Source organism: Pseudopipra pipra, chromosome Z (assembly GCF_036250125.1).
Source record: "Pseudopipra pipra isolate bDixPip1 chromosome Z, bDixPip1.hap1, whole genome shotgun sequence".
Taxonomy (NCBI): domain Eukaryota; kingdom Metazoa; phylum Chordata; class Aves; order Passeriformes; family Pipridae; genus Pseudopipra; species Pseudopipra pipra.
Genome location: NC_087581.1, coordinates 43,780,024 through 43,803,601, shown reverse-complemented (window position 1 = coordinate 43,803,601; position 23,578 = coordinate 43,780,024). Strand labels below are relative to the sequence as shown.

Below are 23,578 nucleotides of genomic sequence, written 5' to 3'. Positions count from 1 at the left end.
AATGCTCTTCTATAACCCTGGTCTGCTGTTTTTGCTACTTATGCCCTTTTTTTTGTTGTTTGGTTTTTTGTTTTTTTTTTTTTTGTTTCATGACAATCATCTAATTGTACTTTAGTTCACAAATCTTGTATCTTTAACAGGGACATAGCAACAGGCCTAGGGTCAAACAGTGAGCCTGTAACATCAGCCTGATTATCCAAGCTACACCAACAGGGCAGGCCAAGATGCCTTCCTGCATGTTTGATGTTAATTATTGTGACAAATGCCACTGGAAAAACAGTCTTTTTACAGCCTTGACCCAACCTGTGCAACCCTGGTGCAGCCTCATCCCGCCAACCATGACTCTCCAGGGACACGAGAAGCTTCTGAAGGAAGAGTTGTTTGTCTGTGGCCTGAGTCCCTTGTACACCTCTCAAGTTTTTTTGTGCCTTTGTTCAGCAGGATTAACCTCTGCAGCTGTGTCACTATTGGATTATTCCCCTTTGATATCCTCTGGGTTTCCCAAACTCACCAGCTGTAACGCTTTTTTTTTAATCTTTGCAAAGACACAATATGCGTGACAAACACTATAAAGTTTATTAAAAAAAAGAGAGAATTATGAGGTAGAGATTAGTTTTTCAATTACTGTTTTATTGCCATGATTGAATACAGAGTCAGGTTTTATAAGTCAAGATTTTGGCTGCAAAATGTGGTAATAGGCAAGGGTGTGTGTTTGAATTGCCAGGGAACTACTTAATCTGCCTATTATTCCAGGGATTGAATATCAGACTGGGGAGGAGACTGGGTTCGTGACTCATTGGCAGCTGTTGTTTGCTGTTCGGAAAGAATTCCCTTTCCTTGGAATGTGCAAACGAAACAAGAATATCCCCTTGGTAAATTGTGGGAGTGAAGGGCGGAGAGAAATCTTATCCATTTTATCTCCAGCTTGGTGTAGGGTAAAGGGAAATTAGATTTCTACGTTTTTCTTTCATTTCTGAACACCTTCCACCTTGTGAGAAGGGACAGGAGGAAGGAAGGCTCCTGCACTTTCAGTAGGTGTAGCCGGCAGTGAACAGTGACTGCGTGGCAGCTGTGTCAGTCTTCCCAGACAGGACATACTGTCCCCTGCAAGCCAAACTGTTAATCTGAAAAAGAAAGCAAAAGGAGGGGGAAAACAGTCAGTGTGGCATAAGAGCAGCAGGTATGCAAAGAGTAACCAGTGGGAGCAACCAAGTAAGAAATAATCAAGCAATTAACCAAGGCAGAAACAATAGAGTAACACCCCTGGTGAATGTGAAGCACCAGGAGGAGAGGGATCACGAGTAGCCTTTGGAAGGTGACAGCAGGTCTCCCTTCATGGGGAGCAGCTCTTCCCGCTACCGGAGGGGGGAGCCTTATACCTGCGCCCGCTTGCGGAAGGCCTCCTGTGCTGCCTTCTTGTTCTCGCTTTTGCCTAGCCATGCAGCCAGGGCAGAGGCCTGCAGGGCCCTCCCGTAGGAAAAGGTCAGTTTCCAAGGCTTAGGCAGAGCGGACTGGTTCATGGCGTTCAGGTTGACAGAAGCCTCCTCTTCGCTCTGGCCTCCAGACAGGAAGCAGATCCCTGCAAGCAGGAGGTTTGGAGGTTTAGAAATGGACTGCTCCAGCCATCTCAACCCCTGAGCTTTGCACACCAGAGGTAGGAGCAGGGCCAGCAAGAGTGACAGTGGGAATGGAAACATAGGAATGAGTCAGGAGTCACCGGGAACAGCGGCAGGAACAGTACGGAGGAGGGTAGTGACAGTTGCCACGGCGATATCCTGAGGCGTGTACTTCTTGGAGCAGGAATGCCCAGCCATGACCATGTTGGGTTTCAGCAGAGTCCCTTCCAGGTACACGTGGTGATCATTCAGGGCCTTGTAGACGGCAGCCAGAACCTGGAAAACAGGGGGATTGAATACAGACCTCTGCTCAAACCTTTACCTCAGCCAGCTGCAGGACAGTTTATTCTTTGGGAATGTTACAAAATCAAATGGGATTCTGCTTTCTGATGTGTAATTTATCTCAGGGGTTGCAGTTGTGGAGATACCACTGCTTTTGAGATGACCAGGATACCACTCTTCATATTTACTACATTTGTCCCTGCAAACTGAGGTACTGAAACTGCAGTACTTGGTTTTGCTCCTGATCCATCTTTTTTGAGGTTGAGGATGCTTATATCATCAGTCCAGTGGAAGTCCAAAAGCATGGATTATACTCTTGCATGTGCTATTAACTCATTAGTTGTCTGTAAGCAGCTCATATTTGTGGTGCAGTTATGAAGTCCCTTTCTGGTCAAATCTCTTTCAGCTCTGTGAGCACAAACTGCACAAAGTTTATCTTTGTGAGGGGGAAGGAATCCCTTACCTTTTCTGTGACATACTGGCAGCGCTGGAGATCGTGGTCTCCATCAGGCAGGATTTCTGGCTCCACGATGGGCACCAAGCCATGCTAAGAAAAGGAAGACAGGGAAATCTTTAGGGCTATGGAAGAAAAACTGCTCTTGTTGTTTGGTGGTATTTCTTCCTCCCATGCTGTCCTTCCTCCTCGTCCTTCCCCAAACCCTCACAGAGATCCTCCTTTCTAGTGTGTCATCACAGAGAACAGTGAGAAGGGGCAGCAGCACCTCAGGTTGCTGGAGGGCAGGTACCTGCTGGCAGATGCTGGCATAGCGTGCCAAGGTGTTAGCATTCTCCTGGATGGCAAGCTGGGAGGGTGTTGTGCTGGTGATCTTGAGCACCGCACGCCACTTGCCAAAGTCAGCACCGTCCTTCTTGTACTGAGCACAGCGCTCAGCCAGCCCATCCAGCCCTGCAGGGGGGAACAGAGCTCCTCTGAGAGCTGTTCTTCAACTCAGAGCTCTGACTAGTGCCTTGACACCAGCCAAGATTGTGCCTCAGGGGAGTCACCCCATGGCTTTTGCTGCACAGGTTGTAGCTTAGGCTCCTTAGATCTCTCCTTACCTTGGATAGTGGTTTCTCCATTTGTTCCTGCTAGAGGTGCTGTGCCTTTATCCAGCTGTGGAGATCAGAAAAAGAGGAAGGGTTACAGAGAAGTGGGAATAAGTCTCCTCCTTATCTTCTTACCCATGGCTAGTCTGCCTTTGCAGGCTGACTGTGAGTAAAGTGTGGGGCTGAACATCCTCAGGATGCAAAGGAGGGAAATGCTGGAGCAAAGGTGAAGAAAAGGAGTGAGCTGGATCCGAGGAAGGGGCAGTGTGTAGATGGCAAAAGACAATAGCTTGAAAGCTCTGTTAGATGCAGAAAGAACTGGATTTGGGTTACTGCATGGAGGGACTTATTTGTAGTGAATGGTGAGTAAATGGGAGCTGGTGTATGAAAAGTTCCTGTGTCTAATGCAAATGTGCACAAAAGCAACACAGAGAATGGTGGTTGAGATCTTCTAGTCATTTTAAAACAAACTACACACCAAAAAAAAGTATTTTTCAGGAGAGAGTGCAGCTCCATATATAAATTTTCTCTTCAAACAGGGTTATGATGCCAGTCAGGCCAATACAGGTACTCACCTTTATTCCCACCACAATGCCTTTTTCCTTGATGAGTGCTGGAAATGGCTTTCCACTGCTGTCTTTCTGGTAGAGAGTCTCGTGGAAGAGGATGACTCCCCCAATGCTCTGGTTGATGGAAGTGTCTGAAGAGAAGAGGATCTCTCTAAAAGCTCGGCGGTTCTCCTCTGTGTTCTCCACATTGATCCTCTGCAGCCTGTTCCCCATGGTACCTAGTGAGGTGGACAATGGCCAGACCAAGAGGATTCAGGCTTGGCTGGCCTCCTCTTGGTCCCAGTGTGTAGTAAGGAACTGCATCTTGATTTAGAGCTTCCCTTCCCAACCCACAGTTTGTAAGCTTTTGTTGTCACAGCTGCAGCCCAGACTGGCTATTTCTGCTCAGACAACTGCTCAGTTTTTAAGGGTCTTTCATTTACTTCACTGGTTTCAAACATGCAGCAAAATTAAAAGGAAAAATTCTTGGATGCTGCTAACTGATTGATAAGCAGAACTAACCCACTGATTCATCTGCAGCTAGGATCCCCTTTCCTGAAGCCACAATCCGCTGAGCAGTGTCTGAAAGAGCTTTCTTCTGCTCTGGAGTCAGCGCTGGGAACTGGTGGGTCATGTTGACTTATCTGTGAAAGAGAATTACTGTTACCAGCTGGGGGAGACTGTGAATCAGAGACCCCACTGGAGGGCTCTTGGTGCTTGTCTGGTCCATGTTATCTTAAGCAATATGCCCAGAAATCCATTTCAGTTCTTCTTGGCTTGGTGTGTCTGGCAAAACCAGAAGAGAGAAGTGTGGGAGCCACATCCTGCCACATCCTTCCATAGCCAAAGTGGGAAAGACTCTGTGTTTTACCTGGATTTGCTGAGAGAATAAAGGGTCAGTCTGTAATAAAAACATGCACCAAGTAACAAGTATGCAAACTGCTGACTCTGGACACTTTTTGGTTCCCATAAGTAGAATGCCAATTATTCCATCGCTTACTTTACACATTTCCTAACATTGTCCCTCTCCCATTTTCTGTCCTGTGTTGTCAGTAGTTGATTTTCCATCATCACCCTCCTGCTTTGCTCTGTGTTTCTCCTCCCCACGGCTGCTTTCAGAACTGCAGTTAATTGCTTCCTCTATAGAAGATCTAGGGGCTTAGAAGGATTCACTCCTCTTTTCTATCTTTTCAGCTGTGGCAGAGGCTTACCAGCTGCAGATACCCAGCATATGAAATCCCAAATTCTGTCTTGATATGACAAAATTCTTGGCCTTATAAAAGTTTTGATTATATGCCATTAAATTACAGTTTCTAGTATCATCTAAATAGTCCAAGTTACTTTTCTGTGTGTATAAGCCTGTAAGCCCAAACCAGAAAGACTCTCTTCCTTCAATTTATTAGACGTGATAGCTAAAGTAACACTCATGTTTTTGTCAGTGGGTGCTAAATCCACAAGGTGAATAATTAAAAACAAAAAGATCCCCGGTAGTACAAAAGATCACCAATATCAAGTTTTCCTCCAAAAGGGCAGGGCTCTGGACACTGTCTGCATTTTCTACTCCCAAAGTCAGCCGAGAGATGAGTGAGAACATGCCATTTCCCATTTCAACAGAGATGACCAGCACATATTTCTCCCTATATAAGCATTAGGCAGCCAAGTCCTACTTCCTCTTTCCCTGCACACAGATGCCATGTCACCAGGGAATCCTTGCCTTGTTCTTCCTGCTGAAAGGCAGAATGGGGAGAAACGGTAAACAATCTGTCTGCTACTCATGATAGGGTACAGAGTTCTGTACAGCATGTCAAATGGTGCCAACATTTTCTGGCAACCATGCCATCACAAGTCAGGTGGCAGCTACAAATCCATGTCTCTGATTCATAGCTGAAGATACTTTGGAAATGTAATCATGCAAGATTCAAATGGCATTGTCTGCCAGTACAGACCAGCCAGATGCAGTGTACAGATGTCTTTACCTTTTTGTGAGCTGAGACCAGAATTTTTCCTATGCAGATTATCAAAGGTGAGTCATTCCAGGTTTAGAGGGGAGTTGAAGGAGAGCGTGATGAAGACTGAGTCAAATGAGGGAAAGTTCTCTCCCTCCCCAAGGGCTGAAATGCCTTCTTGCTGTGTTCCTGCAGAAGCAAGCTCATCTGAGCCCCTCTCTTTGTGTATCTGGCTGTGCCCAGAGCTCTGGGAAACATCCTTCTACTGTGCTGACCACTGCTCCATCACTCCCAGCTCTCAGCCTGTTCAGCCCCCTCAGAAGAACTTGAAAAGTTGTGGTTTATGCTGCATAGCTACTTCAGTTCACCTGTAACCCTCCTTGTCATTCACCTGCTGTCTGTGTCAGATATGTCTCAAAGAGGAAATTGGCTTGTTGTTATGATTACTGTAATAGTTGGGTGGTGAGCACTTCAGGTAAAACCACTGTACTGTTAAATAAGTGGTTTTGCAAAATGATGAGGAATCACTCCAGTGGTTCACAGTATCTGTGGAAAAGACTGGAAAATTGTGACCTGGCAAAAGTACGATCTTGTCCAAGGTCAAAGTTAATGAATCTCTAAAGCAGGGGTGGGATTTTAGAGTTGCAGTTTGGAGCTGTGCTGCAGCACCAGGGGGTGTATCCAGGTAATCTTTAATCCCTGTACCTGAACTGGAAGACCACCAGTTGCTCTAGTCATGTTATTGTGGGCACATTTTCTTTCCAGCAATGCAATAAACAGTGAGACTAATGTCTGCTCTTTCTTACTTATTTCCAGTGTTTCCCTAAAGATAACAAAGAGACAGTTATCACTCGAAGCCAGCCTGCAAAGCACAGAAGTACAGAAATACAAGCTTTCAGCAAATAATGCTGCTCCAAGTGAGTACTCTGAGAAGCTGAAACCATACAGTGTAGTTCCACAAGGATGAATTGGAAGACAGCAGATTAGTTCCAGTTTCTATGCAAAGATCTCATTGAGTGTGAAGCAGTAGGTGGAATTTTGCCAAAAGTCTTCCCAAAATTATCTTTAAGGCTTTGGTGAGTGGTTTCCAGCTACCCTGTTGAGCTACAAGGATGAATAAAAGGCACAGTGTTTCTAGCTGAAATGATGGAGAAATGAGAGCAAAAGAGCAATTGTAAACCTAATAATAGCTCAAGGGTGCAGAATGTTCAAGTCCCCTTGATTTAGGATTTTGTTTTGCTGTGATTCTTTCATGAGGAGCATAATTTCTGAGGATCTTCATGGTTGGATTCAAAAAGGGTGTCTCTGCTGTAAGGTCCTGCTCTGAGCATTTAAAGGGGAGTGGAGAAGCCTTACACTTCAGTAATGTTTCATACAGCTACCCTGTAAAGAGCAAGCTCCTACCACATCCACAGAAACATTAACGTCTCCCCTGTCACCTCACAGGTCCTGAGGAAAAACAGTTGTGCCCAGGCTGCCAGAGCTGCACAGCTCATTTCAGTCTTCTAAGAACAAATTTGTCTATTTGCCTTATTTATCTGTTGAATTTGTCAACTTTTCCAGGAAGAAAAAAGCTCAAATGAGCTGTGATATCAGTAACAATACATGGGAGTTGTCCCACCAGTTGTCCCACCAGTTTTTCAAGAATTTTTGTTTTTATTTACCCATTTTAGGCTGTGGGCTAAGTGTCAGAAGCTCAAGTGATTTCATGTTGATTTTACATTGCATTAATACAATGCATTCTCTTTGTAGTAACTGCTTACATAGCTTTTTCTAAAATTAGAAGAAAAAAACCCACAAAACAGTAAAACTACGCAGAGTGCAAAACAAAACCAAACCACAAAACCAAATAAAAAACAAACCAGTTTTGTGGCTACCTGGAGTGTTTGTCAGGTTCCAGCAGCTCATTAAGCAATCAAAGTTTTGTTCAGTCCCCAGCTCATGGCCAGCAGGAGGTGAGGGTAGGGGAAAGGGGATAGAACAGTTGTAAAAGTAAATATTTACTCATGAAATCTCATCCTTTACTCAGCTACCATAAAGGAAGAGGGGAAGTATCTTCATGGATATCAGCACAAGCACTGTATCCTGATAATATTGAGACCCAGAGAGCATAGTCAAGACAAAAAGCAGAAGGAACAATGTTACATTTTACCTTCTGGTCATCTTAGAAACATTAATACTCCATTGGTGTCTTTTCTTTCCAAACAGTTCAAGTGACATCTTCTAATCTTACAAAAAACCTCACCTGAGTCCTCGTTTGCAGATGGGAAAGGTTGGATCAGAATCTGTAAATTTTTTTCTTGGGTCTCTTCATTGCCATCTCTTATAAAATTGGTTCCAAAAGTGCAGGACCAAACTCTCAAACTACAGTTTGTATCTCATGCATGTAGCTTTTCCTGATCAATTACTAATAAAGAGAGAGGCTGTGGCGTCTCCATCTCTGACAGTCAGCAATACAAACTCTGCACACAAAAGACTCTGCTTCCAAGGAGCAGGGTTTGAAGAAGCAGATGTGGAACATATAAATGGATAAATACAGTTGATAGGGAGAATGAAGAGTATTCAAAAGTTTAGCCTGTTTCATGTAGGCTCAGTGTTGACCTGACTGGATTTACTCCTCTTTTACACTTGTATGCTTGGGAGAGACAGACATGTAATGGGTTAGGCACCTTGTATTCTCATTGCAGTGGATAAATCAAGTTACTGGCCTCACTTCTCTGTGGACCTCCATTAAAGAGCTGTTCCTCAGTAAGTCTGGTTACTCGGGCACTGTGAAAACAGGTGGGTATGAGTTGCTGGGCAAGCCTGGCCCCGTCCTGCTGAGAGAGCACATCCTTAGCCAACCTGCAGATGACACCAAGCTGGCAGGACTCATGGATACACTTGTTTGATGGGTAGCCATCCAGAGGAACCTGGATGGGGGAAGAAAGAGGCCAACAGGAGCTTCATGAAGTCCAGTCAGGACAAATGCCCAGTCACTGCCTGGGGCACAGAGCCCTGGCAGCAATCCCTCCAGGACTAGTGGGATGGGGGGACAGCTCTTTGGGGATGGCCCAGGGCCGTGTCAGTCACTGAGCTGAACAGGGGGCCAGCAACAAGGGCCCAAGCATCCTGTGTGAGCAGGAGTCCAGCCTAGAGGAGGACAGGGGTTATCCCCCTTGGCTCAGCACTCTTTAGATTACACTTGGGTACTGCCTCCAGTGTTGGGTCCCTGCAGTACAGGAAAGACATGACAAACTGAAGTAAGTCAGTTCAACACGTGCCACCAAGAGGGTTGGGGGCTGCAGCACTTGCTCTGTGAGGAGAAGTCTGCAGAGATGGGTCCAGTTCAGCCTCAGACAGCAATGGCTTCGGGGGGACCTCTCAGCAGTCCCCAGCACCTACAGACTGGTGATTGCACAGGCAGAGACAGGCTCTTCACAGTGGCATGTGCAGGGACAGTGAGAGACAACAGGCGTAAGCTGAAACTAGAGAGATTTGGACTGGATATGAAGAAAAAATTTTCACTGTTAGGACAGCCAAGCAATGGAGCAGATTGAAAAGGAGGCTGTGGTGTCTCCATCCTTGAAGGTTGCCAAGGCACATCTGAATAAAGCCCTGAACACCTTGGTCTCACCTCGTGTCTAACCCTACTTTGGGCAGGAGGTGGTGGGATTGCAGACCTTCTGATGTCCCTTTCATCCTGAATTACCCTGTGACTCTCTGTGAGTACCTGCTTCAGGTAGAAGTAGAAGCAATGCCTCCTGTATGTAGGAAGGAGCTCTGAGGAAAGAACAGGATGTTTCCCCCATCATCTTTGCATTGACAGTGATGGTTTTAGTATAGCAAAATTTCATTTCTGGGTTCTAAAAAGTCTCAAGGGTAAGGGACGAAAAGAGATACTTAGACTTCTGTCACCTAGGAAAAGGGACAAATGTTTTTGATTGACATACTTATTTCACTATCTCGATAGGTCCTTTGGGGCATATTTGATGGTAAACTGCCTGGTTGTTTTTCGCTCTCTTCGGTGAATTCTTTTTTACTATCTTCAAGTTCTGTCTAGGGACCTTGGTTCAACATCCTATCTCCTGTCCTGACTCCCATGTTAGCCTCAGAGCCACACTCAAGTTCTGAGCAAATGTACCCCCATTTCAGGGCTGGGCTCTTCTCAGAGAAGGTAATAAAATGATGTCAGACTTGCATGAGAATTGCAGTCTTGGCGGGGGAAGTGGTGAGGGTCTCAAGTGGGCTAAAAGTAGTTTTGGGTTCTAGGCACATGTTGAGAATGTGATGGAAGATCACAGACTCAGTGAGGATTTTTATTGGTTGAGCAATTTCCTGAAGCTGTCTGTTCACAGCTGGAGAGGTTACAGCCTAATGCAAAAGCAGGTTTTGTTTTCCTGCACTGCAGACCATCCTACACCCCCCTGCCAAAGGATCTTATCCACACTACTGCACTAATGCTTCAGAAGAAGCTGCACAATGAACACAACATAATTACACTTCTGTCAGCACTGGTGCCTGTCAGGACCAGCTGCCTTCTGCAGTCATTCTCTATTCTCCTTGCAAAACATAAATTTGGGTCTGCCACAAGCATAAACCAAATACAAAACAAAGCAACAGAAAGCAATGCAGGTATGATATTGCTCTAGTCCCCTTAGACTAAGGATTCACTTATTCCAGGAGTTCTGAGTGACTAAGCTAAGTCAGAAAGCCAGTGTTAGCAACAAATAGGTCACTTTGGAAGACCACTGCAGAATGGCTGAGTGCTTAATTCTTACAAGCTGTTCCTGGAACAAAAAAATAAAAACAACATCAAAACAACTTTCCAAGCCCAGTGTAGATAAACATGCCAGGTCTCAGCTGCTGATATACATACCACCTTTACAGTTTAGAAACTAAATTATTATACTTACTTTTTTGTAGGCAGTGCCTCTGCTGCTACAAGCTTCTGGTGAGGTGTTTGCAGGCAAAGATACTCAGTCCTTCTAATCACTAACTTTTATAAAATTCTTGACAGCTTCCCACCCCCTCTCCTTCTTTGTCCCTCCTCCCTCCCCAGGCTGACTGGGGAGGTGTCACTGCTCGATGTCTGTCGTTGGCTATCAGACCACCACCACACACCTCCAATGGGACCTGGTCATTCTCCTGCTGTTCCTTCCCTTTTCCCTCCCCTGTGTATATATAAGGCCATTTACCATGCACTGAAATGGAGGTGTTTTCCAGTTATTTCAAATTATTCCTCCTCCTCCTAAAACAGACCGAAAAGAAGTGCAAGAGGAACCATGGAAATTGTTTACAGGGATCTTGGGCATAGCTTTGTGTTTAGGTTTAGATCTTTTGAAAGCTTATACTTAGGAAACTACTCAGTGCAGGAAGGAAGAGTAGAAAACAAAATACAGAAACAATGCAACAGATCTTTAATTGGCATGAGTTGGTATCATTTCTGTGGCTTCATAAGTGTTACACTGCTCTTCCTCACTGGAAAATTTAGCATGGAAACATATTTTCCTTTTCCAGTTAGTATGTGGAAAGGCAAAATGTGATGCTACAGCATCAGGGTTAATAAAACAGCAAGCTCTGATGTTCTGTAACCCAGTGTATGCGTGAGAATGATGGTCATCAGACAAAATATGCCCACATTGAGGTGCACAACTGCAAGCCAAATTTTCCACCAAAATTCCATTGAAAGATCCACCCACATGGCAATGACATACAAACTTCTCAATTGCTTAGCAAAATTTTTCTGTGAAAAATACTGATGCTGTATAAATAGTGTATTAGCGCTCCAGTTTACATGAAACCATGCTCCAGCTATTCCCCAGACCCAGGGAGGTTGATTATTTGTTTTATTCTCTCCCCCCATATTCCATATTGCAGGTCATTTTCCTGGAGGGAAGAGCAGCGCAGGGACTGTTATGCAAACATCATACCCTCAGCAACAACACAGCAACCTTGGACATTGGCACATTTTTACCACAAAGACCCAGTATTTGCCTGGGGAATGACGTAGTTTCTCAGTTTGTTTGGCTCATGCAGTGACACCTTTAGCCTTTACTGGACTTGTAGGCAATCTCAGCAACTTGCATGCTGCCAGCAGTAGCACTTTATGACAGTCAGCATAAAGTGAAAAAGCTGAGAATGCAGTCCAGCTGAAGGCCTTGTGCTTGTGTTCCTTTGTTTTCTTTAATGTTGTCCTTCCTGATCCATACCTTTTTGCTGAAGAATGCTGTGCCACATAACATGCACATAAAGCCTTCCCTGCTTTACAGTGTTCACTTTACATTCCATTTCTCCCATCCTAGCAGAAAGACAAAACCCATGATGTACTAAAGCTTCTCCACCACAACAGAGGCATCCAATATAGATTAAAATATTTTTAATTAAATACAGTATCTAAGACCCTCTTGAGACCAAGAAGGTGTCATACTGGGCCACAGAAAAAAATCAGAATTTCAGTCCTGTCGCTCCTGGTTTGGTAGAAACTGTCACAGGACAAAAGTACTTGGAAGTGTTTCTTTCCCAGTGTCATCTGTGATATGGTCTGACAGCCTATTAGAGAAAATCTGTGGGAGTCTTCTTGAAAAAAAAATCAGTGTCTGATATTTAGAAACCACTTTAGATAATCTCCTCTAGCCCACTTTGCATTCTTATGTCTTTCAGAAGTATATATATATCTTTTTTCCAGGCGGATAATTACTGATATGTGCCTTTCTAGACCTTCTGAGCCAACACTCAGCACTCCAAGTACTAGGATTACAGGTCCTAGCAGAGATTTTGAGGAGTGAGGAGATAAAAAGGTGAGTGGACATGATGGTTAACTTTTCCACTTAGTTTAGGAATGGGAGCCTTTTCAGGCAAGAACATGGAATGAGGAATTATGCTGGATGATGTCACTGTAAGGTTTGGTCCTGTTAGCATGCAGACCCATGACAGTGACCAGAAATTGCAGTGATATTAAAATGGAAAAGAGTACATACTTTCATCATAAGTAATCATACAATATTTATAGCTCTAAAAATTAGGTTATAGTGGTATTGTGTATCCTTAAATGATAAGAGGAATAAGCTTGCGTCGTGAGGGGAATGCAGCGTACTTGCATTTAACCAAACAACTAACCTGGTCCATAAAAAGTACAAATCATTGCCTGCAATAATCATTCTGTGAAAAAAATTGGTGTATTATCCAAGTTGCAAGCCTGTGTCATGGAGTTCATGATTAAACTCAGTATTGCCAATTCACTCACCTTTCCAGTGACTCAACTGATTTTTTTAATGGCTTCTTTTTCTGCTTAAGCCTTTTTCAGACTAAGGTGGTGCAGCCCTAGGGCTGTGGCTGGACAGAAGCTGTCTGCTGGTGTGAGTAGAGGGGGCTATACCCAGACATTATGGGAACAGAGACTGGATTTGTGGCCATGAACACCAAGAAAACAAGAGGCAAAGAGAGGCAGATGCCATGCAGACAAATGTTGAGGGGTCCAGGTAACCACTTTGTGACAAAGTGGCTCCTTAATAGTGTGAAACAAACACATTTTGTAGCATTCATTGCTGTTTATGTTGCCACCCATTGTGGTGGTACCTTGGGTTTGTCTTTTGCAGTTTGCAGGGTTGCCAGTGGGAGTTCAGTTTCAGAGGAAGGACCATGCCTTCTATGCATCCCTGGGGTTCCTCATCCCCAAATACACGTACCTAACCAAATACAGCGATTGAGGAGTTTCTGCACAGATTATAGCTTTTTTATGTGTTCATGAGAAAGCTGATATAAACTGTCTTGCAATATAAAAAACCTTACAGCTTGTTCAAATCTGTGTTTGAAACATCACTGCAAACAAGATGCATAACTAGTAAGAGCTTAAATGTTCATCGTTGTGCCTTTTATAGCATGAAACAGAAAATAGTAGTTAGGTATAAAAGAGACTGCTAAAGTTAAAACAAATGTCTGGCATTTTCTCTCACAACTATGGCAGAACATAAGTATTTTCTGTTTGAATGGCTTGGAAATTTTGCTGGTGTTGACTTTTCCATATGAAATCACCATACAAAAGTTGACAGAAGTATGCATTTAAAATGTTAAAGAATACTAAAAACTGTATTCACAGATGGCTTGGGTTATTACTTAGGTCTTAATTTGTTGGTTTGCTTTCTGGAGTTTGACAATGCAAGTACCAGGTGTTCATAGTAGAAGTTAATTTAATTGCCGTCCTTTTTACATCCAGCCTTGCTGTCAAAGGATCTGCCAGTTCTGCACTGAAATTCTGAGTGAAGTCTTGCTGGATAAAGTACATTATAATCAATGGAAAGTCTGGTTTAAAGGCAACAGGTAAAAAGTTTTGAATTGCTTATATTCTTCCAGGTTGGAGATTGTGTTTTTTTCTGTCTGGTTCTACCAGAATAATTCTGATACTGTTTTTGCGTTTAATTACTCAAATGAACTAGCATTTTAAAAACAAATAATAGGCAAATGTGAAGAGAGGCAAACTGTAGTATATCTGAGAAAGAACAATGAAAGAAATGGATGAAGCAATTTCAGAAATGACACGGTCACCAAGAGAAAAATTAAAAGCTTAAAGCTTCCCTCTGTAAATGAAATACTATTTAACCTTATCAACACTTTTGGACGTGGTCAGACCTGTAAAAGGTATTGAAATGGAATGGAAAAAAACAGTGGGAGCTGGAAGCATGTCCAAGAATCATATGCATCCACATGAAAAACACCTGGCTCTGTGGCCCCGAGAGGCTGCTGTCTGCGTGATGGGGTTAAAGTCTAATCCAAGCTGAGTCTGTCTCCTGCCCACCTCTCCACACTGTGCTGGATGTTTCCTGTTTTCTGTACTCTGCAGTCTTGCTCAACTATCTCAAAGTCCAGCTTGTTCATCCCTATCTAATCAGAGGTATTGTTTATTAAGTAGTTTGTTTTCCCCACTCGCCTACAGCCTTCACCCCCAATGTGGAGAGCCTGGCTTAACCCCTCCAAAAGAAATTCCCCTCTATTTTTGGCTCCACAGACATGAACATCATGGGCATATGGGGTTGTTGGGCAGAACAGAATCATGCCCACAGAGCCCACCAAGGGGACTGAACAAGGGAGGGTTTGCTTTCCTCTTTGTTCTGTGCGACTTAAAGCTGGGCTGCAATGAACACCATGACTTGGAATGAAAAATAGGCAAGCACACAACATCACAGTTATCAGAACCCAAATCTTTGTAATAATTTCCATAGTGAGCATAGCAAACCATGATACGACTTTAAATCGGGCTGCCTGAGGCAACGTTTCAGGGCTTTGCAAACCACCTGTAACAGGACATGAAGGTAAGTGCTGTGATGACACTGGTCTCTGTGCTTTTCTGTTGACTTTTGTTTCCGAAAAAGTAAGTAGGCAAACAACTAGCTTCTGTAGAAGGAGACACTTAACTGTTTATTACCTGTTTTTCTAGTCGGCACACAGTCCCCCCAAAAAAGCACAATCAGGTGCTGCATGTTAATATTTGCATACAGTTTGCAAAACACAAACCCCAACAGATGTCTGGAATGAATCAGCCTGCTGAAAAGACCATGGTAGATGTGGTTTCTGCACCACTACAGGAACACTGGATACCATGGCAGAAATTCAAAGAGAAGGCAGGCACAGCTGTCCAGAGGTTTATGTAACAGGGCAATAAAATATAAGTCTTATTTTTCATCATCAACATTTAAAAATCACTGTTGTTATACAGCTGTGAAAGTGGCATTCATAGCTTGCCATGAAGAACAAAGTTGTGGAAAGGGACATTGATGTTGCTTGGCCTGTAAGTGCATGGATAAAGAGGCTGATGGGGTGGATTCTCCCGGAGGACAGATACTCTGAGGGAATGAAGTTTCTTCAGCACAGAGACACATGTAGTGAGAAAGCACAGACCACAGAGTACCTAATTCTCTCTACATTTTTCGCAGATGTGTTTTACTGAAGATTATTCAGAACCACAGGTTGGGCCCTGCCACCTGCTGAATTTGGATACGATGTCTGCAAAGCTGGTGTGGAAATAACACAAAACAAAACTCTGCCTTTGGGAGAGAAACTGCCAATGCCTTTGTAGCTACAACTGTCTCCCACAGAAAATTACCTTTCTTATTTTGTGAAATATGTACCCTCTCCATACAAATGTAAGCTAAGGTTAAATTCCAGCTCTCAGAGCTCGATTTTATCTCAAGTCCCTGCTAAAATGCCTCAGTACTCGATTGGAGAAGAGCATGAGGACTCTGCTCTAATAAGACTTGCTTTGAGTGTGGAATTGGACCATGGACCTTCATAGGTCCTTTTCAACCTGTGTGGCTGTAGAATCAAAATTATTACATCTGTGCAGATGCATGAACATGGAAGTATCTTTCCTTGTCAAATTTGGTAAGGAAAGATGGATCTGTCAGTCAGGAATACAAACAGAAAAGGACAACAGAGTTTTACTAGAAAGGTTGTTTATTTTATTGAAAGTTTGCTTGTAAATAACTATTAAAAAAAAAAAAAAAAGAAAGAAAAAAAATTAGCCTGCATCCAGACAAATTGCTGTTGAAATACCCAATCTAGTGATTCACAGCACCTCACCTCTGGAAGGAAGGCTTTTCCCTTCTCTTTTCAAATGCAGTGTCTTCTCACTAAGACATTGATTCTCAATGCAGCTAGAAAATCCTCTTGAGCTTCTAATCTAATAGAGAGACCTGTTATTTTATGTCCTGTGTTCTGCCAGAATCATGTTTATGTTGGACATGTCTTGGAAACAAATGCAGTTTTGGTCTAATTTAATAACTTGTCTTGGACAATAAAGCCTTGAGTCCTGCTGCTGGCCCATCAAGAAAGAATCCTCTTGTGCAAGCAGTAGTAGCTGTGTTCAAAAATAGTCTCCAAACTATTGGGAATAAACCAACACCCAAGAAAAATGACAGTTTGTTTAAAAAACAGTCACTAAGTCTGTTTTAAAGTGAATGAAACCAAAATCTTAAGGCCACATTTCAAAAAGCTAATGCTATACCTTGAACTTATATAGCCTGTGATACAGCAACTCAGCTCCACTCTCCCCTGGTAGAAAAGAGAGGGAAAAGGCTTTTGTGTGTTTGAAACTGCATTTTTTGCCTGAACTGCAGAACAAAATCCAACAGGAATTAAGAATTCACAGTAACCTCCCATTTTCTGTTCTGAGGGTGATGTACACTTCTCTGACTTGTGGCACAGAAAATAGGAACAAAAATCACTCTACCTGTGATAGGTCAAAGGCAGCAGCACCAGATGGAGCCCTTACCTGAGATGCCCCACTAGCAGGGTGGGCACTGCCCAAGTACCAGTAACTCAGAAACAGCTCCCAGCAGGCTCGGTAAAAGCAGCACCTCTTGTGAAGGTAAGTTGTGCACTTAAGAAAATCATTCCAGAAGGCTATAAAGAATTAACCTGCTTCTTGCGCAAAGGAGTTTGTTCTCAACTGGTTTATCTGAAACTCTCACACTTGGAAGTTCAAGCCCCAGGCCCTCTGCATATTGTTTGGTCTCCCAGTCAACTTCTCTCATCTCTTATGACCTGAAAATTGTCTTCTTGTTTAGAAGGGATGCCTCAAATTCGTGTTCTCAGTTTTCAGCTCTGAGGCTCAGTGAAAGTATTGACCTCCCCTGGACTTTTGGGATGACAAAGTACTACCGGACAAACAAGGAAAATAACTTTTGAGACAAATGGATAAATAATTTCTCCATATGGAAACATTTAGTAACTGTATATAGTTACTTGGTTTCTTTTCCCTCCTCCTTTTTTCATTCCCTGACCCATTTATTGTACATTACTGTGAGATCTTTGCAAGAATGAATATGAATGGGCCCTCATGAAAAAAACAGGGCACTGTCCTGGATTTGTATAGCACAAAGATATAAAAGAGTGAAGAGAAAAAGAGTGTCAGCAGTGAAACATTCAAAGCTGAAGATGCAGAAACAAGTTGCATATGCAGGCACTTAGTGAAATAAATACACGACAACACTCAAATCCTGTCATCCTGACCCTGTGTAAAGCCTGAGAAGAGGTTTGCCCATCTGCCTTGGTATCCTCGGGTTTTCAGCAGCTGGGAATTTTGCCTGTGCCATTTTTCCAGCGTCCTCTGGCAGGAGAGGTGCTTTGCCTTTGGAATGACATGAAATCCACCAGCAGTTTTTACTTACCTCTGATTTCCAAAGCTGTCCTAAAAGTATTCCATCTGATTATTGGGAGAGCAAAGCACTGCTCTGATGCCATTTCTGTGCTAACCTGCACTATGTGTTTGTGTTGTGTAACTGGTACCCACAGTGTCCTGACAGATATTTTCTTTGGTTTCATTTCTCAGGAGTTTTAAGTCTTTCACACCTATAAGCAGACCTGTTAAGGCATAAATCACCTAGGAGAGACCTGCGGGAAGAAAATTCAAAGCAGAGCTCTTCCATCACCAAAATAAAAAAACCCAAACAACTAAACTCAACAAAAATATTGTCTGTGGTTCACTCTAAAGCTAGGAATGAGGTTTTAAAAGCAGTTCAACCAAATTCCACATATAAGTGGAATTTGATTCAAAGCCCACTATAGCCAAGGTGGGCTTTTCATTAGATATACACAGTTTTTGCCTGTTTTCAATCTGTATGAGATCTTTTGTCACTTGCATGGTTTTATATTTAACTGTGCCCACCTCCCTGGTACAAAGTACCTATCCAAATGCCTAACAACCAGGGCACACAAAGTTAATGGGTCACTATTAGAGTGGCCTCTTGATGTACTGTGCTATTGGTGCCTGTCTTTGTGAAGAGATAACAGATAACAGGTGTTTTGCTTCCTGCCAGGAGCAGTGAATGCACCACTCAGGCCGAAATGGGAATTACAGCTCCAAAATGAACAAGGATCCTGCACATCAGCAGCACCTGATCTAATCTTTCCTTTGCCTCTGTGCTGGTAGGAAGGCAAGGTAAATTAATCTTGAATACCTAAGTTCAATCAGTGACTGATAAGACCTCCTTTAATGAGCTAGATTCACTACAACTAGTGATAAAACCAACCAGCACAGCAATCAATCCTGTTATGTGTATTAACATCTGTCGTGTATCAACGAAAATGTGCATTTGTGACCCGTCTGTGCAACACCAGTGGATGTGATTCTGTTTTCCTATTCCTACCCTCAGAGTTGACAATTAATGGAGCAGCAGAGGCTTTAGTTTTAAGAGCCTCTGGTCTGAACAAAAAGAATGGGAAGGGTGGAGGTGCAGATAGGATCTGCAGGGGGAAACAGTAACTAATAGAGGCTTCATAAAATTTTAAGCATCCAGACAGAATTTGCGGGGAAGTTCCCGTAAACCACCTCTGCTTTTGAAGGGTCTGCTCAAAACCACAGCTTTGAAACAGACAGAGGTCAGAGATCAGACCTTAGTAAGGATGAGGAAATAAGGCCTGCCCGTCCTCATTAGCTTAAATTTAAAACATTCATTTTGTCCCACATTTCTGTTGCCCTAAGGCAAATTTTGTAATCAGTGTACAGAAGAGTAGGCAGGATAGCTGTGCATGTTGGTGTGAGAGCTTTTCTTTAAGAACAGTTAAGGAGAGTGGGCAACCCACACCTTCTGCTGGGATCATCCACTCCCCTCCCAGGTGGTGCATGGTATATATTAAATAGGGTCTATATGTATATAAGTTGATTTTCTTAAGGACCTTTGTGTTTTGTTTTTTTTAAAGAGAGTTATTCTTTGTCCATTTGGAGGAACAGGAAGCCCGGTGCAAGCAGCACAATATCCCAGTTTGCACACTTCCCTTCTGCCCGGTGGCAAGTTCCCTGGCTTTTGTGTCTGGAAAGGCATGCACAGATCACAGCAGCTTTGGGCTGCTGTTCAGCCGGAGGCTGGAATACATTCCCACATGCCGGACCAGATTGGGTTCCACCACATAGGCGTTCTCCCCCTTGGCCCACAGCAGGGAGTAGAGGGCAGTGTCCTTAGCAAATCCCTGCTGGCAGTGCAGCCCCTGCAGGTAACCTAAGGCACGCCGGGCAGAGGGAGCCGGGAAGAGCATAGCGGGGGTGCAGCACTCGGTGACTGGCACCACGTTGTAGAGCGCGGGGTGCAGGCGGCGCAGCTCCAGCAGGTAGTGCCGCCCCACCAGCTCCGACAGGGCCATGCTGTACAGAGCAAAGAACAGCACGAGCAGCCAGCTGGGGCTGGGCCGCCCCAGTGCCCATGAGTACACACAGCTCAGCACCGGCCCCAGCAACATGCCCAGGCCCAACCACTCCAGGATCCTCATGGGCTCCGGGTTGAAGTAGTGCTGGAGCCGCTCAGGATGGTAGAGCTTGAAGTAAAGAGCATCTCTGAGATATGGTTTGGAGAACCGGGCCAAGAAGAGGTGCTGCAGGACAGAGAATATCTCCTTCTCTGGCACAGCATCATCTTCCACTATAAGGATGTACTGTGGGTTGTATGATAACAGGGACTGCTCAAGGCAGAAGACATAGTCCTGCTTCTCCTTCTCGAACTGGTTCACTCTGGGGTCAGGGTTCTCTCCAGTTCTGTCACGACTGACCATAGGAAAGAAGCTGCTCAGCAATCTGACATCCTGATGGCTACTGGGGTCTGACTCCACGTTGCAGAGGAGCACGCGGTGGCTCCGGCAGCGTGCACCACATTCCTGGAGGAGGCGGTGGAAGCGGGAGGCCACTTGCAGGACATAGTGGAAATCATACCGCCTCTGCACAGTGATAATGGTGATCAGCAGCAAGGGCTGGAAGGCATCACTGCCAGAGGCCTCAGAGGCATTTGGTATCTGCATCTTCTCAAAGTAATGGAGGGCATCCTGTCCCTCCTGCTGGTTGTGCTCCAGGAACTCCTGGCTCATGGGGTTCAGGTGCCAGCGCCGCAAATAGAAATAGGAGTGGAGGAGCCGGTGGCAAATCAAAGGGGCAACCACCCCGAATGTCATCACAGTCAGCATGATAAGATGGACAACAGAGCTGGACCAGCGGCACCACCTCCCACAGAGCTGCCAGGCTTGGTGTAACATAACTGCTGCAGAAGGAGGGCACTCCTGTGCTGTTCATCCCTCAATCCTTCGGTTCCAGTGCATGCTCCTCCCTGGATAGCAAGATATCACTGGGGCAGTGGCTGCCAAACCTGCACAAGTTGTCCAAGACTAGAAAGGAAGAAAAATGATGGTTACTGAAATAGGAACTGGCAGAGAAAATGGAAAGCAGGGGGTTAGTCACTGAGTAAGCCAAAATACGCAGCCCTTTAGGAGTCCCTTGTGGTGGGGGCATCACAGAATAGTCCTGGAAGGTTTAGGAAAGATGAGCCAAACTTAGTTTCCAGCAAAGTGCCCCTAAGGCCTTTTCACCATGTAGGAGCTCTGATCCAACTTAGCTCGATAGGACTTTGTTGTGTTTGTTACTGTGCTTCAAACTTGTAACAACAGTGTGAATGGAGGATGTGTGGAAATCCTTTCCTGTTAAAGGCAGAGAACTTAGATAGCACTTTCTGGTCACAGTGACACAGTAAGATTTGTGTTACAGCCAAGAACCACAGCCAAACCCCTTGTGTCTTAGCCTAGCATGTATTTGAGAGACAAACTTTTACATCTCTGGAATGACACATGCTTCCCTTCTGTTGCTCACACACTTACAAGTGCCTGCTTTTTCACTTTCCTCCCTGGAGTGTGAAGCCAGATAACAAAGACACCAATTTACTTCACCAAGGGCCCATGTACATGCTAAGTGTAATGTGTGTGCCTGTGTGCCTGTCTGTCTCTTTCAGATGTCTCCGCCTTGCTACACCCTGTGAAATACACAGGCACAGCAAGATGTTGCAATTGAGCCACTGACTCATATTTCTTATTTAAAAGTTTGCTATTTAAAAGTATATGCCTCTTATTTAAAACTGAAACATTCATATAAATATATAAATTTTTTGTACAGATACACACTTTAAATAAACATCCACCTTTGCAAAAGTTAGAGTTTGCCACATTTGGCTTTTCTGTTCTGCTTCTCTGGCTGCCATGAACACCTCACAGCCTGGCTGTCAGAAGCTTATACAAAATCAGGGTAATTAGGCTGTTCAGATAAATTCGGTTGTGCCACTAATCTCCCTTTTTAATCTGCTGTTTCATTCTCCCTTTAATTTCTATTCCCTCTCCTTCTGAACTGAGTTATCCATACCCCCCCACCAAGATGACAGAGTGCACTGGGTCTTCAGTGGAGAGCTTCTCTGACTTTTACCTTCTGCCTTCAGCAAGTTCTGATCATCAAGTGGTGCTCCTAGACCAAAATGTTACTCTTTGTTCTCCTCTGCACTGTCATCTGAAGGAGCTTAAGCAATGTTGGGTGGGTAGAAAGAAATCATGGCTTTTCTCTTCTGTCTCAGAAAAACGGATCTTGTACAAGAAATTACTTGGAGGAGACAGATCAGGATCTGACTGGGGGAACTTCAAAACTGCCTTCATTACTGTAGTCACAGATTTGCTGGTTTTATGATTCAGAGAACCTTTTCCTATTGCCATATGGGAATGTGACAACATTCTATGAAAGGCCTTCTAACAAGATTAATGGAAAATATATACAGGAGTTATTCCAAATATTTGATAGAGAACAGGCATCCTTAAATAGACTGTGGTGTCAGTGTTGTGCTCTCTTATGATTCAAGAAAAGATTTAGAGTAATTAAATAGGAATAACAAATTTACATGTTGATGCATGAGAATCTGCACCCATATAGCTTTTTTTTCTTTTTGAAACAATTGTGAAACGATCCTGTTTCACAGACACTGCATTGCATTGTACCAGTGGACCTCGTAAAGGCCTTAAAGGTGATGGCTGCCTTTCAGCTGTGAAATCCCAGTCATGAGGATTCAGGACATGAAGACCTGAAATCTATCAGATGCAAAGACCTGGCATTTAAATCCATTTATTCATCCAAAGTCCTGGGCTTTCCAGCTAACCCGTCACAAGCATTAAGGAAAGACACAAATGCAGAATCATATTCTACAACTCACACTGGCGTACTCCTAAGTCTCCTCTTGATATGAGCATCACTGTGGGCACTGTATCTGAGACAGACTCCAAATGTGAAAGTGAGGACCACAGTGGGAAAAGGAGATGAAGAAAAGCTAGAAGGTTGTTTAGGTTTTGGAAGTAAAGAAGTTTACTTTCCACCTGCCAGCTATGCCATAGATCTGAGATAAAAAAACTGTGAGACAGCAGCGAGCTCTTGGAATATACACTGAATATATGAATATACATTAATAATTCTTTGAGCATTTTTTAATTAATAATTCTCTGAGCAACTTGGTCTAGTGAGTGGCATCCCTCACTGGAGGGCTTAGAACTAGCTGGTCTTTAAGGTTCCTTCTAAGCTAAATCACTCAAGGAGGCCTCCTTCCCTCATACCATCTTCTACTGAAGAGGGAAGAAGGGGTGTCCTGTCTTCCCTGGTGGCCAGCAGAACTGGAGGAGCTGCAGCCTCATGAGATTTTCACCTGAGGTCCTGCTCTTCTGCAGCCTGTGTTTTTTAAGGGTGAGGCTCACCTGAAGGTGACTCCCAGGCCCCTGCAGGGGGACTCACGCAGAGTTTGAAGCCCAACAGTCCCTTCTCCACCCACGCTTCCTGTTGGGAAAGTGGTGCTTGGACTCCATCTGCTGGTGTCCCAGCTCCTGGCTCGGGACAGGGTGGGTGAGGTGGTGCAGGGGAGCATCACCATATCTGGAGGTATCTCCTGCTTCACACAAGGAAGTAGCTGCCCCTGGAAAAGGGGACTGGAAACCAGCCACAGTCACAAGAATTTATGATTTAACCCTGGCTTCACCTCATCAGTAACTGAACTCAGGATCTCAGAACTCTTATCCTGGTTCTGCAACTCTAGAGAGCCTCAAGGAAAACAACAATCACACACACACTTCTGGAACTCTTTCAGTCTTCCTCTGCTGCCTGGGCTGTTTGCAGTCACACTGACTGCCACACTCTTAGTGTATTTGTAGAGGAAAAGGCTGTTTTCCCTGGGCAGTGAAATAACCACAGAGGTTAAAAATGGTCAGGAGCATATTAAATCTGGTCAAATTTTTGCAATTCATGTAAAAACCAAGCTGAAGGATCTCGAAAAGAGGGAAGACACTGACCTCCTTCCCACGTACTGTCTCTGAGACTGGGAACTTGAGAATTCCC

At 44.1% G+C, this 23,578-nt stretch overlaps 2 protein-coding genes and 1 long non-coding RNA gene across 7 annotated transcripts in view; 1 reads left to right on the top strand and 2 right to left on the bottom strand.

Moving 5' to 3' along the window:
* Nucleotides 1-609: 609 nt before the first annotated feature.
* Nucleotides 610-4,131, bottom strand: ALDOB (aldolase, fructose-bisphosphate B). The gene is made up of 8 exons (XM_064640854.1): nt 4,016-4,131; nt 3,521-3,732; nt 2,958-3,012; nt 2,645-2,805; nt 2,362-2,445; nt 1,718-1,892; nt 1,380-1,579; nt 610-1,124 (listed from the first exon to the last, which is right to left on the bottom strand). The coding sequence occupies exons 1-8, from the start codon at nt 4,125-4,127 to the stop codon at nt 1,029-1,031; spliced, it is 1,095 nt and encodes a 364-aa protein (XP_064496924.1). The 5' UTR covers nt 4,128-4,131; the 3' UTR covers nt 610-1,028.
* Nucleotides 4,131-16,389, top strand: LOC135406536 (uncharacterized). Its single transcript, XR_010426320.1, has 5 exons — nt 4,131-6,356; nt 12,107-12,218; nt 12,715-12,899; nt 13,634-13,737; nt 15,348-16,389. It is a non-coding gene; the product is annotated as an uncharacterized LOC135406536 (long non-coding RNA).
* PGAP4 (post-GPI attachment to proteins GalNAc transferase 4) overlaps nt 14,807-23,578 on the bottom strand; it is a 24,853-nt gene continuing 16,081 nt past the window's right edge. For all 5 annotated transcript variants that reach the window (XM_064640851.1, XM_064640850.1, XM_064640849.1 and 2 more), the window contains one exon: nt 14,807-20,559. In XM_064640851.1, coding sequence (XP_064496921.1) covers nt 19,243-20,430 — 1,188 coding nt within the window. In that variant the 5' untranslated portion in view covers nt 20,431-20,559 and the 3' untranslated portion in view covers nt 14,807-19,242. The remainder of the gene's footprint in view (nt 20,560-23,578) is intronic.